General features: G+C 42.5%; 1 protein-coding gene across 1 annotated transcript in view; it reads right to left on the bottom strand.

The window, feature by feature from the left end:
- Positions 1–17,230, bottom strand: part of macf1a (microtubule actin crosslinking factor 1a) — a gene marked incomplete in the record, with an annotated part of 123,316 nt that overhangs the window by 96,370 nt on the left and 9,716 nt on the right. The window contains 6 exon segments of the mRNA XM_035681896.1: positions 18–145; positions 613–708; positions 1,507–1,626; positions 2,039–2,145; positions 3,178–3,290; positions 3,733–3,899. Coding sequence (XP_035537789.1) covers positions 18–145; positions 613–708; positions 1,507–1,626; positions 2,039–2,145; positions 3,178–3,290; positions 3,733–3,899 — 731 coding nt within the window.

Raw genomic sequence — 17,230 nt, forward strand, 5'->3', positions numbered from 1 at the left:
TGTGTGTGTGTGTGTACCTCTCCACAGCCGGCCGTAGAGCCTTTTCTCTCTCCAGCATCTCCAGGATGAGTTTGCCCCACTCGTCCTCGAGGTCATTGGGATGGAGGCCCTGAGGAAGCTTGATACGACCGAACTCTATCCACACCTGGACACACACACACACGCACACAGTGAGTCTATATTTATCATCCCATCATGAGTCAGTGGAAGTGTACACACCATAAAACACTAACAAACTCCATTACGTCAGAGTTAAATCTATGAGCGATCATAAGTCACACCACAGACAAACACTCTGTTAACATCAGCTGAGTGAGAATAAAAGAGGACCTATTATCAACCGTCATGTGTTTGTGTTCAATAAAACAATCTGCTGCATTGATAACAGCAAAAGTGGTGGAAAGGACTTTGCTTCAGGAGACAAATGTATGACTCACCTCGCACAAACACACCGATTTTCTCTCTTTCTCACACTGACATACTCTTCATCCCCCTGAGCCGAACCCCATGATGCACAATAAGCTCTGCGCATGGTGCCAAGTGTCACCTCTTCCTCCATCCCTACACTGTTCTTTTTTAGCCTCATTCATGTTCTTCTCCGCTCATTCTCACCTCCAGCAGTTTGTAGAGATGTTCAATGTGACCTTTCTCGATCTCCTTTGCAGGGATCTCCGTCTCTTTGAAATGGACGTACTCGTTGTAAAGTGCCTGGAGGAGAAGAAAGACAGAAGTTACCGATGAGCCCTGCGGGGTCAATATTAGAACGTACTGCGTTTAAGGTCAAACACAAAGTCAATACCTGTTATCAGGTAAAAGCATTGTAATCACAGTCTCTCTCCCTGGGTGGTCATTAGCCAGTTTCTCAACTGTCATCTCAAGCTGTGTATTCATTCTCCCTCCCTCCTTCTTTCCTCTTGGTCTTTAGATGTCGTGTCGACCATTATTTTGCTCACAGCAGCAACCTTTTTCACATTATGTTTTCTTCCTTTTTCAACTTCACGCCTCTCGTCTGCAAATTAATTCTTTTTGATTCTTCACTCCTTCTCGCTCACCTTACACCTCTGTCCATTTTATTAAATCCTGTCACTCCCTCCCCCTCCCTCTATCCCTTTATTTGTTCTGTCAAGGTTGTACAGAAATTGCTTGTCAGTTCCTTTTCTTCCTGACTGCATGTTGGTGGGACTGAAGAAAAAGAGCTGAGAAAATACACAGGACTTTGATTCCCACCACAACCACAACCAAATGCATTTGCAAATAAATATTTATTAATGTTGCTTTCCGGTTATTTGGATTATAACACCAAAGATAAAAAACCTGTATCTGTGGCAATCAGTGCTGAATCCTTGCTGTTTTGAGGGTTATTGGTCCTTTAAACCCACTAAAGAGAGGGAGATTATTGTCTTATCTAAAGCTTCCTCTTCTCTCTGACATTAATTTATGCATGTGATGAACATAAAGGACTTAAAATAAAATAAAACCTATACTAAATAAATGTTTGGTGCTTACCTTGAGTTCCACAGGGTTTTGTGGAAAGTTCTTGTTGGCCATGAGGGCCATATGCTGGCGGCTCCACTGGAGCAGAGAGGAAAACCTGGACTGGTACTCTGACCAGCGCTGGTCCACCTCCTGATGATGGAGGAGAGAAAAGAAGGAGGGGATAGAGGGAGAGAGCAACAGCACTATTAAATTAATTGCATAATTAATTGAAAGTTCCAGGTCATTACTCAAGAAGTTGCATCCTTGAGTAGCAAACAAAATGATAATTACACATTTCTGCTGAGAATGAAACAAGATGAAGAAAGCACATCCATTAAAAATTATTCTTAAAATGAACATGAAATGAAGCACCAAAGACAACTGAAGTTAAGAGTGTAATAGGAATAATAATTTAATTTAATTTAATGGGAATGCATGTAATATGAAGGAATGCAGTTAAAACCAGAAGAGGAAGATACAATATCCATCTATACTAAGCTCAAACCTATAAATGGTCGCACAGTAAAAGTGGTGTAAGTGGATGGAGCACAATGTGACGTACATTTGCAGTGATGCCCTCTCCTCCCTCAGGGATTTTGGGGAAGGCATCATAGATTGATGAGACGTAGGTGATGACCGACTTCTCATCTGGAGACGGAACATCGACGTCTGAAGGGAAAGAGAAAGGCAGAACATTAGATAAAAAAAGCCTGAAAAACTGCAAATAACATGCAAAAAAGATTGATGTTTATCACATTATCTGTTAGAAGAAATCATGACATTGGAATTTTAAGGTTAACAAATAAAATTTTTCTTTGAATTTAACTTATATAAATAAAATGTCAAACCCTAACAACTAGAAAATAGGTGTAACCATAAAATATTAAGATATCAAAAACTAGCCCAGCTCTGCATCTTGTGTGCTACAAACATGTTTGTTTACAACATAAATAAAAGGCGCAACAGTTCCAGAGAATTAGACCATTACGAGAATTAAATGATTCACATGCTGTTAAAATGATAAATGTACAGATGAGACATCAACTCAACATTCAAACCACCAAAAACGAAATCATCCAGTTATGTTTGTTGGGCCAGTTTGAGCAAGCTGTTGGCTGGATGTAGCATCAATGACTTTGTAGCAACAGAGGGAACACACAACAATGCTCAATACCTGAGTGGAAACATCAAACATTCAGCAGTATCCCACACACTTCCAACTGACAAACTCAGATAACTCAAGAGGACAACACCAGCTAAAATGTACCTGTTCCTGTAATAATTGGCCTGTGATGAGTGGATTTTAAGGCCTTTGTGAGGAAAAAATGCCAAATGTAGGGCCATAAAGAGAGTATCTACAGATAGGCAGAATATAGGGAGAACACAGCTAAAAACAACAGTATTTACTGTCATTAGGGCTGGCATGTTCTAATGTTGGCATACTTCCAAAATAAATGCTGCAAACAAACAAGACAGAAAACCTGCATGAGCAGCATAAATAATATGTAGTTGTTGACTTTTTCTATTGTTTACACTGTTTATTAAGAATCCCCCTGCACGAGCTAATTAGGCAAAGCTCAGTACAATGCATACAAAGTATTTTAGACTGTCAACGGCCAGAAAATCAACCTCCGTTCTACCCCAGGCGGGGGGAAGGGGGGGTCAGTTGGTCAATTAATTCATTCAGATTAACAGTCTCACCCTCAGCGTCCAGCAGTCTGGTCACCCCTAACGACTCAGCGATTTCAAAGGCCTGCTCGAGGTTCTCCCGGTTACTCTGCCGTGACACCACCTCCATGTCGATCAGGTCTGGCCTGGAAATCAAAAACAGAGGGGACGTATTAGTGTACTCTACACGTGTGCCTGTAGTGTTTAAATGCCTAAAGTGACTTCAATAAGTATTGAATGAATATCCTTGACTTTTTATGTGTTTTGGCAGTTTAAGCAGTTTAAAATGAATTGTCTAAACATTGTGTTGTCTGAAATACAAGTTTTAAAAGGTATTAAATTCTCCTGAATCACAATTTTGTTGAAGCATCTTTTTTCTGAGTAGTTGTTTATCAGCTAACTGCAGCTATTTGAGCATCTCAAGCAGTTTATCCCGTTTTCACTGAGCAGGGGTTAAATGCTTATTGACTAAAAAAACCTAAATTGTTAATGGGGATGCTGGTATCTGAAAAAAAATCCAGTAAATCCATTCTGACTTTAAAACCTCTAACTACTAAAAACAGGTGACTTGCTTGTTCATCCTCTAACCTGTATCTGTGCAGCAGAGCGTTGAACATGCGTCCGTCGCTCCAGGACGAGGTGAAGTTGACACAGCGGAGGCCGGGGTAGCCTTCTGTCGCCTGCTGGCTCCATAATAACAGCTTCTCTTTGGCAGTGAGGTCGCCTGACTCGCCACTCACATAGATCTCTGAAATCTGGAGAGAAATCGGGAGAGAGAGACAGAGTTTGGGTTAATATTGGGAGATGTGATCAGAAATCCTTTAACAGTAATTCTCCTTTGAACGGTGCTGCCAAATGTACTGAAACAAACTGAGTCTATTTTGCAGAATCCATCAATGATGTAAATTTGCATAAAGAAATCATAGGAATTTGGCATATGCTTTCAATCATTTATTATTATGTTCTATCTTAAGGCATCTCCACAGCAGTCTCATCATGGCAACATACAGTCGACAAAATGAGCTTTAATCTCACATAACGTTCCCATTACAGAACCAGAGCCACAGTGAGTCGGCAGATACACACTGCTCTGGCTGTATGAGACAAACTCACTGGAAAGGTTTTATTCACTTTGATTTAAGCTGTCATCCCCCTTCGAACCCCTCATTCTTCTTCCTGATAATCAATAACCCTTGGTGTGTGTGTGTGTGTGTGTGTGAGAACGTATATGTGAATGGCTTTGGTGCACTTCTATAATAATGTAACAGTTTTTTTCCAGTTTCCAATTTCCTCAAACCAACATTTATGTCGTAGCACTGCTCATTAGCTCGTGCCCCAACCCCACCCAGCATTTCACCTCCTCTCCTTCATCTCGTGCCCCCCCGCCCCCTTTTCCCCAACCTCGATCTGTCTCTTCAGTTTTTCTTGTTCTTTCATCTGTTCTGCCTCAGATGCTGATCAATCTGCTCAGCCTTCTCATCCTCTGCCTCTTCTACATTCAATCCTCTTCCTCAACTCATTTCCCCTTCCCCTTTACCCAAGGTAAACTGTGTTATTTTCTCAGTCAGAGAACTTGGAACAGCTGCTAGCCTTTAAAAAGTGCCACAACTAGTTTTGATTTTGAAATATCAATCAGATTTTAGGAGTAGGGTTTGCATTTTGGTAGATGCTCCTGAGAGCACTTTAAGGACATACAGTACATGTACATAAAGTGAAGCTTCCATGGAGACTGACCGCTACTTTATCTATGTGGTCTGCCCACTGAGCTACAGGACCACTTTCGCCATTTTCCCTCAGCGTCCTGCTTCCTCTCAAACCGTCCACAGTGACAAAGGCAGAGTGATGTATATGCAGTAACTGTCTGTGCCTGGCTGTTGTTATTGTCATTAGTATTCTTCTGTCATCCCTTCATCCCTCACTCACTGACCAACACTCCTCCCTCTCTTACTGTCTTTCTGTCCCTGCTGCTAATATATAGAGCAGTATGAAAGTCCAGTGAGTGCCAGGAGACTGCAGCAACAGCCAAAAAAACACGAAGGGGGGAGGGAGAAAAGAAAGAAGGGAAAAGAGATGAGAAAGAGTAGCAAGGCCAGCAACAGAGGAGAGGGGGTGAGTGGCAACAGCATACTGCATACAGTTACCAGTTTCACATAATGTACTATTGTGTCTTAAATTAAAGAAAAGCTATAAATATATACATACATGTAGAAACACAAAGTTTAAAAACACTCTATACAAGGACACCCAAAATAAAACACACCCTGCAGTCAGAACTACCAGTATGCTGTCGCACTCTTAACATGCCAACAGAAACCCGTCTAAATACCACACAGCAACATCCATACATCCTCCACGAACAAGTGTGTGATATAACCAGCCGGTTAGCATTTCTATCAGCGTCTCGTTGAGTATACATATCATCACAAATAAAGATACATAATGGAATTTGTGACTTGAATGGGAAACGATAAATGTGGATTCTTCTGCGTGTTTTCCTGCAGACCTCGGCCTCTCTGTATGCATCCACAACCTCCTTTGCAGAGAAATACAGAGCATCTAATCCTCCATCTGAATATTGATACAGCTCTCTGTGTGAGGGCTGCATCTGCACAGAGAGCCTACACTCCCACCACCACAACAGTATCTCATCCACTACTTACTGTTGTGCATGCCTGCCATTGGTTTATTCATAATATGTATTTATATAAATGGTTTTCAAGCACTTCTGTCAGCAATAGAGTGGTGATAAAATAATCTTAACTCAAGGTTTACTAGCTTTTTCAGGAGCTTTTGACTGTATCTTACTGCGTTCTTCAAAGAATGAAGCTGTAGCGAGCGAGAGAGCACGGCTCTGTTTCCAAATGTACTTTGTGAATTCATAAGCTGTTACAGAACATTAACTAGAAAACCATATTGTTTGGTTACGACTGGCTTGTTGCGAAACATCACACACAAGTAACACACATCCTAATGGCACAGTAGTTTAAACATTTTGCGAAGCCGACACCCTGTGTAGCCATTAGAGCATGTCAACTTAACATCAGCTGCTTTGCTAAATTAGCCTCCCGGGTGCTCATCTAGCAAACAAAGCCAAAAACCAACTGTTTAATGAACTGAACTGACTCCTCTGAAGCTTCGGAGCTAATGACAAGAGAGCCACCTGTCTGAGTAACCTAACCAGTCAGCTCTATCTTCTGAGACTGTTTACTTGTACAACACAACACAACAGATGTGTTAAAAGTGCCTGTCTTATCCGTCTCCACTTGACATTAATGATGGTGTCCAGATTATAAGATTTGTGGCACAATTAGACTTCCTGCCTTAATGAATGACATGCGTCAGTACATAGTATACTGTACAGTGTGTGCGTGTTTGAAGTCCTACTGTAAGACAGTTGTACTGTATATATTTACGTGTGATGTGTAACTATACTGTAGATGTGTATGTGCATGTTGGACTCAGCCATGAGAGTCAGACAGATAAACATACAAGCGTGCAAACAGAAACACACAGATTTGTTTGGGATTAGAGCAGGTGGAGGCAGCAGCATTCAGTGCAGCCATGATCTAGTCACAAACATCTATGATCCTCTAGCAGCCCCCTGGGGCTCTGGACCAGCCCTCTTTTAGAAACATGGCCTCTTTGAAGTTTGGTGGGAGACGAGGGGGAGCTGGGGATGGAGGGAGGAGATAACAATGATGGGAGAATGGAGGGTGGACAGGAAGAGGAGATAAAAGAAGAAGAAAATCTTTATTGGCACTTGAACAAAAAGCACCTCTGTAAAGCTCTGGCTTTAACTACTTAAGCAAAAAAGGATGGATGGATGGACGAAGGACAGACAGACAGTTGATGGATGGATAGCTGGATAGCTTCAGACACAGCAGGACAGGTATATGATTTTAATGTGTGGTTGGAATCCCCTCGAGGCTCAACAAAGCAGCCGTCTCACTGATGAATGCGCATTTCAAATCCCTTTTTATGCAGAGAAGGGCGTCACACAAACCCACATACAAAAGACAGCTGCACTTTAGATTGAACACAGAGGCATCCTGAGCCATACTCTCATGACACACACACACACACACACACACACACACACAAAACAGGAGTATTGATTATTGCTTCCCAGTAAAAAACCCTCTTAAGCAGGTATCTCTGTGGATCTACAGTATCAGTATGTTTCTCATGACTCAGCAACTGTGCACACAAGACGTGACGTGAGCTGCTGTACTGCACAGGCATACTGTACCGCCTTTATAATGTGGAGGAGAACTGAACAAACTGTGGCAGCCGTCGTGAAAAGTGCCTGTTCATCTGCTGTATTGCTGCAGTGGCTGCAGCAGCCTTTTCCTTTTCAAGGTGAAGGAGGGCTGAATTGCTGTAAGCTAGCACAAAAAGTCTCTCTCTCGGAAACAGGTTTTGCAACCCAAATATAAACGTATACTGTACAAAAAAAACATGGGGCTCAACTTATAAGATGAGGTTTACACAGATGTGAATGTATGCATTGAAACACACTAAGCTCAGATTTTCCAGTCCTGAAATGAAACTGAGTCATGCCCTTTACTCAAAACAAAACATTATGTGGGTGAACTGCATTATCGACCATATTCCTTAATTGTTGTAAATTGAAGTAAACAGAGAGGAAGAACAAAAAGAAAAAAAACTTCCAATTTCTTTTAAAACTAACCTGGTACCAAGTAACTGCAACACAGCTGCTTCTTAACGATACAAAGGGGTTTAAAGATTTCCTTTAGACACAATGAAGTAATGTCCTTGCAGGTAGAGCTAGTAACTTCAATATTGTTCTAGTACCTTCCAAAATGAGTCTGTAGCACTGTGTATCAATTACCAAAAGCTTCAACAAGTTTTTGTTAAGAAGGTCTTTTATACTCTAGTACTCAGGTATCGTATTAGCACTTGTATCTAAAACTGTAAAACAAAATCCAGCCCTACTAGCAGGCCACCTGTGACAAGGCAGCAAACTGTCTAGAATATACTGGAGAGACAAACTGTCAAATGTAATGTAAAAAGACTACAATGTAAATCACCAACACAATATGAACTGATTTCACCTCTCTTCTTCCCCCGAGTAACCTTAACCCTTGTCAACCAAAACCACCAGGGCTAAACAGACACAGACAGATGCACATAATTATATTGTGTGCTATTGAATTGGTAGAAAATGACAAGTTTCAGTTTGGAGCAAGAGGGCACCCTGTCATTTGAAGCAATGACCCTTCTCTCACACACACACAAACACCCGGTCTGTATGTCTCCTACACTCTAACAGACGTCAGGAGTGATAGACTATGTGTGGTGTGAGGAAAATAACAAGCAATGGAAGGAGACCAAGGAGAAGAAAGGAAGGGAGGGAATAAGTATATTGGGAAAGACGGATGGAGGGACGGTCTGTGGTGCGTTGATTAGGCTCTGGGGACAGAGTCGGAAAGAATGGAGAGGCACAGTGCCTTTTGAGAGCTGATAACACACATACACAGACACACACACACACATATAACCCTTCATGACCACAAATACGGTGCACAAATGACAACAAAAGGCACTCTTCAAAAACCCACTCTCACACAAATCAAGAGTCGTAAATGCCTCTCCGTAGCACTACAGACCACTGGTTTGAAAAATGGGATCAGCAGACCTCCACATTTACAGGTTGCACAGCTAAATGCAGAGTCTAATGTCACTAAAGAGACATTTTCTTCAAATAACCCAAATGGTTAAGTAGATTAATAACTTATTTCAATTTTCATCGCTATTTTCTTGTTAACAAAAACATTCCTTTACTCCACTGTGGTCAGTGGCTACATCTGAATCTATCTGGAGTCCTAAAAACTGAACTTTCACATTTATCTTCCCTACTGGGATCCTCTGGATTAATCAATGAATAACACTCAAGACAGATGAATATAAAGCTGGCTAATGGATTTGATGTGTGGATGACAAGAGGTAAAGGTAGATAGAGGCAAACCTGTGGCAGGAATTTAACAGTCGCCTGTTGCTGCAGCGACATGGGACTCTCCATCATGGAGTCCAGTCTCTCTGAGGAGCTACTGGTAAGACCCCCCCAGTCTGTTTGACTGGGAGTGGTGCCCGCTGTTTCTGGCGAGGTCATTGGCAAGTCGCTGGCGTAGCCTGACTCCAACAGAGAAGACTGCTCCTGTGCACGACCTGGAGTGTCCAAGCTAAATCCCTTGATAACCATAGTCTCCTGAATCCGCATTTGGTTTGAGGACATGGGGGAATCCTCTGCAGACCTTTTGGCTCTACTTTTGTCCTCCTCAGACAGTTGGACTTTGAGAATATTTCCTGTGACAGGAGATGGGGCATGGGGCTCTTTGTACACCTCTACCTCACTGTCACTTTCGCCCCTCCACACTGGAGAGCCAAAATCACTGGGGTACACTGTCCTCACCACGCAGAGTTTACCATCCACCTCACGAATATGGACGACACCTTTGCGCTCCCTCCCCGAAGGTGTTCGTAGCACCCCTAATGTTCCTTCTGGTCCACCTTTAATCCCTGCATCCCCCCTTTCCTCTCTTTCTGCCCTCCCCTTGTCTTTTTTCTCCTTCTTTTGTCTTAGTATCCAAGGTTTCTCTAGGACCCCTTGGACTTTCTCCCTAACACGGCAGACCCTCCCTCCACCTGGAGTGGTACTGCCCAGGGCTGGGGCTGTGTTGACTGGGGTGGTGGTTGTGGTTTGGCTTGGGATGCTGGAGACATCTACGATAGCACTAACAGTGTCTTCCTCCCCTGGAAGGCAGAAAACTCCTTTCCAGGCAGGGCTGGGCTTCGGGGACACTTCAAGTATCCTGCTGCCCAAAAGGCCCCCTACATTGGCACTCACAGAGCCAGGGGAAAGAGTATTGCTGTGCAGATTAGTTTTGGAATGAATCAACTGGGTATCAGGCACTGCTGTAAGAGTCCTAGCTCTGTTGCTAAAATCTGAGTCTGCTGTTTCAATAACTGCAGCCTTTTCCTCATCGTCTTCATCCTCTTCCTCTCTTTCATCAGGTTCATGGCTTCTTTGTTGCTCAAAGTCCTCCTGTTCTAACTCTCCTTTCCTGTTCTTCTTGCCCTTGTGCTTACGTCTGAAACGTAGACGCTTCTTTGGTGAAAGTGGGGGGGCTCCACCGAGTTCCCCCTCCTGAGGAGGCCTGACACAACCCATGGAGTTCCCCATGTCTTTGATGTTGACAGATAACAGTATATAAAAAAGAAACCACAGTAAATACAGTTAATCCATCCGAGATGCCAAGTTAATGTTCGTTTAGGTTTGAACTTTTATTGCAGTTATCTCAGAACAATCCTATGCCCCCTAAAAAGAGAGACACTAGAGAGGAAATGTTCAGATAGGCTGGCAAGTGACTGATAGCTCCTTCATTAATCTGACACCTGTGAGTAATGTGAAGTTAGGAAGAGCAGGTTTAACTCCATTTTCCATGGCACCATCTTAAATACAACCCGTGTGAATAGAAAGATGGACTGTATGAGCTGTCACCAAAGGAAAAAGAGGGAAAGTCAGTCTTCTCCTCAGGCAGTTATTGGTTCAGTCACGAGGCAGGCAGCAGCAGGCTGGCGTATCACAGCTCCCTCCTGTCCTCCCTCTTTCCTTCACCTCACCTGACTTGGGTTTAGGCAGTGCGCTGGCCACCCGTGCTCTCTCTAAGGGCCCTGCTGATTAACAGTGTATATGTGCTGGCAGCTGGATGCTTTACTTGGTCTGTTTTCTCGATCCCAGAAGACATGTGGTCAAAGTCAAGGACACAAGGACACAGTTATGTCAGCTGAGCCCCATGATGGAGTAAAAAAAAAATGTGTTTAGGGTCAGGCGTCTGATTTATCACCGGGCTTTTGGCACATGAGCCGTTACCTGGTGTAAGGCAATGTGTCAGGCAGGATGCGTGTGGGAGAGAGAAAAATGTAGTGCAGTCCAGTGCTATTCAGCCCATTAGTGAAGCTCCAGCCGCTTCGCACACACACTGCATGTGGCTGTATGTGACATGAGAATGAAGTGTGAAAGTCTGAGTGTGTATATACTGCAGGATTTCTGGGAGTGTGGAATCAGTAGAAGTCTTATCTCAGTTCTTTATTCAATGTCATAATTCCAACCAATATGAGAGGTGACTGCTAAAAAACACGACCATAGTCTGCTGCAATTCCATTCAGATTCTTCCTCCCATCCTCGATAAACCACAAACAAAGCGAGGTTAAGATTTGTTAACGGTTCCAGGTGCCGCTGTAATCCAAGAGCTCTATCTACACTGAGATCTGGCACCTATCTGAGGTCATGAATTAATGATGCTGCTCTCCTACTGTGGTAATGTTATTGCAGTGCAAGAGGAAAGAAGAAAGATCCGTAACACAAGTCAGCCACACAACAGAGTTCGGTAGAAATCCTATCTGTCACGGTACTCGTAGTGGAAGTAGTATTAACAGTGATGCTGTCAATATCCCCTGTAGTAACGGCGAGCTCGGTGTCTCATTCTGCCGAGGCAGCACGGTTTCCAGATTGGTTGTGGGTGAGAGATAGTGTGCAGTCAGCCAATGCTGCCACAGATTGTTGGGAGATTCAGCCAATACTCTGACAGCTTGTTAAATACTCAATCAGAGCATCGGCATCCCGCCCCAATGCTTCTCCTCGTCATCCTTCCACGATTTATCCTGCTCATTGAGCTGGTGTCTCATGTGATGTGTCAATGCTTTCAGTTTGTGTGTGTTCCTCCTCTTAAGGGAATGTTGTTGTCAATATGTTGGAATCCAAAATTGCTGGCGTTAATTTCTCCCATTGATGAGATTGGCAGAAAAGTTAAGTCTTTACAATGATCATCTAGGGTAGACAGATACCTGTGGAATCAACTCGCTATAGTCCAGAAAACACAAAAAAATGCTGCTGTGTGCCTTAGTAGGGTGCTGGTCTAAATCTGGAGGCAGCTAAACGCAGACAGACTCCACCTTAAGCTCCCCAGACAGCTTAGCATCACATGCCTCCTCCCTGGATACCAGTCTAAAGATTCCCCCCACCTCGATGTCAGATTCCCTGAGGACCAGAGTTGGCTGGGAATTGTATTCCAGTACTGTCCAATCATAAACCTCCCGTGTCCTGCTGTCTGCCAGTTACTCAGGCAAGCTTCCCCTTCATCAGGTGGTGCAGTGCGACGATGCAACAGCCCGACAAAATCCACAGTTTGCAGGAGGTGGGGAGTATGTAGACCATGTCTTACTCAGAGACATAAAAAAAAAAAACAAAAAAAACAGCAGGCTGGGGGAAAAAAGGCTCTGGTTCTGTTTCTCCTCTCTGGTGCCTTTTCGTCTCCTAATAACTCTTCACGTCCACTAGATCTAATTAGGAAGAGACATCTGGGGTAGGAGCCGGAACAGGACTCTGAGGCAAAAGAGGAGGAAGGGAGGAAGAGACTGGTCCCCTGTTGGCTTAGCTAAGGTCTCGTCAAGATTCAGTTGTAGTAGCAGACTTATTTCAGGTACAGATGTATATCTGGAACAGAGCCAAAGGGATTCAGTGTCCAGTGAAGGGCAGTCCCGAACTCCACGCAGCACAGTGGCAGAGGTTAGCACTCCACGTCCCCTTAAATAACAAAGACATGCAGGGAGCAAAAACGAGAACACAGGGCGTCTCCGGGTAAAAGGAAACCATGGCTCCGTCAGACAGGCATGGATGGATTGATCCGATTGATACGGTGGAGGCTAGAGAAACAGCAAGTGTGTGGCTGTCCAGGAGAGAGTGTGTGTTTATGCCTGCGAGGTTGGGCGGTCCCCTGGTCAGCTGTGTGAGTCCTTCTGCATACGTGTCCACGAATGTGTCTTGTCCTGCTGTGCATTTATGGTTTGAGGCCTGCTGATCGGGGTAAGCCGGGAGCTTCAGTGACAGCAGACAGCCTGGACTCGTCTCTCCCTCGGCTGGCTTCACTCTTCTGCTCTATCCCTTGCTCACAGACGCCGGCAGAGGGAGAGAAAAGCTTTCATCTCCCGGCTGCTGCAGCTTCACACTCTCTTCTGCTCGATCTCTCACTCTCACAATCCACCCCTCCCTCCTTGCTCTCCTCCTATCCGCTTCCTCGTTACTCCTGCCTCTCTCTCTCTCTCTCTCTAGCTCTCTCTCTTGGCTGTTAGTGAGCAGCTTTCTATGCCACAAACACACACACACACACACTTGACCCAAACCGGAGATGTTTACAGCTAACAATGTGGGAAACCTCATTGGACACTTGGTGATTAAATGAGCAGGTCAGGGCAACAGCGTATTCCCCTGTCACTCAACTGATGGCAGATTAGTCGTGTGAGTGGCAGCCATCAACTGCCACTTCTGCAGGTGTGTGCAAATACACACGCGCGCGCACACACACATACATGCTCGCTGGTGTCAGCAGGCCTATCTCTTTTGACAGGTCTGGCCACAGGTCTGGCTGTTCCATTGCCTGTCCAGTCCTGTCTCTCCATCCATCTGTCTTCAGGTCCTATATCAACCACGCCACACACCAAATCCTGAATCCTGGTTGCCTGTATTGCTATTGGTGCCATGTACACACACCATTTCTCCTCTTGCCTCAGACAGACAGACAGATGGACAGACTGAATGACATTTGGACAGATTCAAGTCCCCAAAGGGCAGCTCCAGTCAGTCTGATTAGGCACACTCATAGCCCCATTCAGCCACTTAAACACACATATTTACACCTGCACAGACACAATCCCACACACACACCTTACAATATGAGTGTCTCTCTAACGCACAACACAGCCTAACACCTAACACCCTAAATTGACCTGGCATAATTTTCCCCAGCAACCATGTCACTTGCTTACTCTCAGACATGCAGTGTCCTCGCAGACAGTCTCCATTTTGTTAAACCAGACTTCGCCATTATCAGACCATTTCTGGAGAAGGACCATTAGGGCCAAAATGGCCCAAGCCTCAAATAGCCTGGTGCCAGCCATCACGTTATCTGTGTCAAATCACCAGATATTAGTTCAGTGGGAGCTGTTACAGCCATCAAACTGTGCTTTTTTTGTCCTTAAATCTTCCAGTCGGCAGTTCTGTCACCAGCTCTATGGTGAATGATATGAAGTTGTATGAGGCAGTGGGATGGAGGCAGTCTTGGGTCTGGTGAATGTTTATTGATTGACAGTTAACTCAGGTTAAGGTTACTTCCTGCTCAAATAATTCACGTGATTGGCTTATTACTGAGACAACAGCATGTGTCGGTGAGTTCAAAGGTCCATCTCAGTCAAAGACAAAGGCATGTTATTCCACTGATCACCAGCAGGTAACCAAGATGTACTAATCACCTTGTTAGATATGTGTATTCTAAAAATAAATGGTTGATAAAAGTATGCATTTATACAATTGCCGGACACTATCAGATTAGCTGATTGTGACAGACTGATATGTATACAGTATATGTATCCATTATGCCAACAAGTGTCAGTTATCTCATTAATGTGAAGCAACAGGATGATTTAGAACTTGGAATTTCATGTTGCTTTTTGTACAGTTTCATCCATTATTAGTTAATTACAAATTGATTTTCCGAAATGATTTTTAACAAACCGAATATGCCTATTTTTCTACTTTGCTAAAAACACATTTATACCACAAAGGTGAAGTATCTGTGATTTGGCCGTGGTCAGGTAGTCTGGGTCAAATACATTTTGGCTGCCCATACATCTTTACAGACTTCTGCATGTTAGAGTCGTGCAACAATATTGTCCTGATATTATACATACTAGCTCAAAATCCTCTGAGCTTCTTTTTAAGTAAAAAGGGGAAAGACACACACACATTGCAAAAGTTCCCCTTTCTCTGTGGTTGCATTCCCATGGTAGTTTGCACAAACCCCTCAGGCAAAGCTTTATCCCAGAGCTAACATGCTGGAAAGCCTCTGAGTACCCCAATGATCAAAGTCGCCCATTTGTTTGAACACACTGAGACAGAGTCATTAGAAATGCATATTACACGACAGCTATTGCATATTAACACAGTCAGGCAGCCAATTAATCATTAGCTCATCAATATCTCATTTGCATGAAATTATTCTCTTTTAAGAGCCTGTGTCTGAGGTGACGGGGTGAGCTCATCGATAATGCTAATGTCCCTGTGGGCCTGGGAGAGGAAGGGGAAGGGGTGAGAGATGGGGGAAAAGCGAGAGGGGGAGACCTTGTTCAAGTGTTCAACTTCCATTTTAAATACCATATGGAGAGAATTAGCATGTACATCGGCTAGAAGAGTTTTATATCAACGAGTGTAAGAGAGTTTCTGCAAATATGCTTAGGCGAAATGAACGTATGCAGACGAGACATGTTTGACACATAGACACATATACACACATGCACACAGACATGCACACTTATGCTATTGGCAAGGCCAGAGTGAGTGGAGTGTCTCAAGGTCGCCTAAAGCTCAGGGCTCTTATAGATTACAGCTACGGTGTGTATGTGCCCTGGCCACACCTCAGTGTGTGTCAGCGTGTGTGTTGCAGGGCTGGTAGATGGAAATGGCAGCACTGGGAGTGATTCTGTCACCAGTCCCTAAAGAGGAAGGTGAGATGTGCCATGCTTGTTATCCATCAAGACATTGATTCTTCGGATAGAATATAGGAAAAGGGAGAGAGGTGGGAATGCAAGAGAAGACATCAGAATTACTTGTTAGCAAATTTGTATAACAATGAAATTAACACTTATCATAAAGTCAACACTCATAGTTTTGTGCCATAATTAATCTACTTCTTTGCCCACACACACAAAGGATTAAAGTTACAAATAAGCATAAAAGTTTGTTCTTGTCCTTCACATTAGTTTGTAAAAAAACCCAAAACTGAACTCACTTTATCCACTGATGAAGACCATGTAATACAGTTCAAAGCTCTGGAAAAAGCTAGTAAGTCAACCTTTGTGTTAAGATTTTATTGTTAAATATTAAATCCAAAGTGAGAATTAAACTTTCATTTCACAATAATGGACAAATAACAGGATACTTTCAAAATAAATGCTTGGCATATATATAAACATTCATTGCAACAAAAAGTGTATTTGTTAATGTCATAATATCTGATAAAGCAAAGTTAAAATTACAAATTAATATGTGATAAAACAGCTTTTAGAATAGTTTTAGAAAAGTGTTTCATGATCATTTGTGGGCACAAAGCAAAAATTATATGTAAATATTTACATATATACATACATATATATGTATGTATGTATGTATGTATGTACATATATACGTGACTTTTTTAATAGCAGAAACTGACAATCATTTAAAAGATAATCATCCATTTTTTCAAAATAAAGGCCTTATATTATTAGTTTATAAATGTTATTAATTAATTAATTACATATTAATTAATTAAGTTATTAATAGACAAAATAAAATAAACCTGCTGATTTCCCCTCATTGTGTTAAAAATAAAAGCCTTCCTAATATAAATCTAAAGCACCAAAAACTTAACAAAATAAAGTTTAAATTGTAAAGTTAAACCTTGAGACTGTTTTTATTTTATTTTTATGATTCATTAATCATTTGTTTATTCTTTTAAAGCAGCATAATTACAACTAACTGACGCTGTAAATGACAAAAACAATAATTAAACTGCCTCTTTACACTCCTATAAAGTTGAAACGCTGTCTGGCTCCTGTCTTTTATTTTGAATGTATCCCTCTTTCCGGGTTCTCGTCACATTTTTTGTTTTTTTCTTGTGACGTTGCTTCCCGCTTCCTGTAGATGAAGAAACACCAGATTTTATTTACTGTGGTTTTTATTTCACTGGATTTAACGAACCGCTGCCTTGCTCAACGGTTCCGAGTCACATAGGAATAACATCAAAAATAAATACTTTATTATAATATGTCAAATATAATAATAAATATATACAGTCACAGTATCGATACATCCTCCAATAATCATCAAAACTGACATTTTAATCATATTAGTCACGTTATTAAATGTTTACTTAAATTAATAAAAGAGATCTGTTCTGGATTTGATGTTTGTTGTAATGTAATGATTTTAACTATTTAAAGAAACTTAAAGCTTATATATGAGATTTAAAGC

Source organism: Morone saxatilis, unplaced genomic scaffold (assembly GCF_004916995.1).
Source record: "Morone saxatilis isolate NCDOM2014 unplaced genomic scaffold, NCSU_SB_2.0 Contig9, whole genome shotgun sequence".
NCBI lineage: Eukaryota > Metazoa > Chordata > Actinopteri > Moronidae > Morone > Morone saxatilis.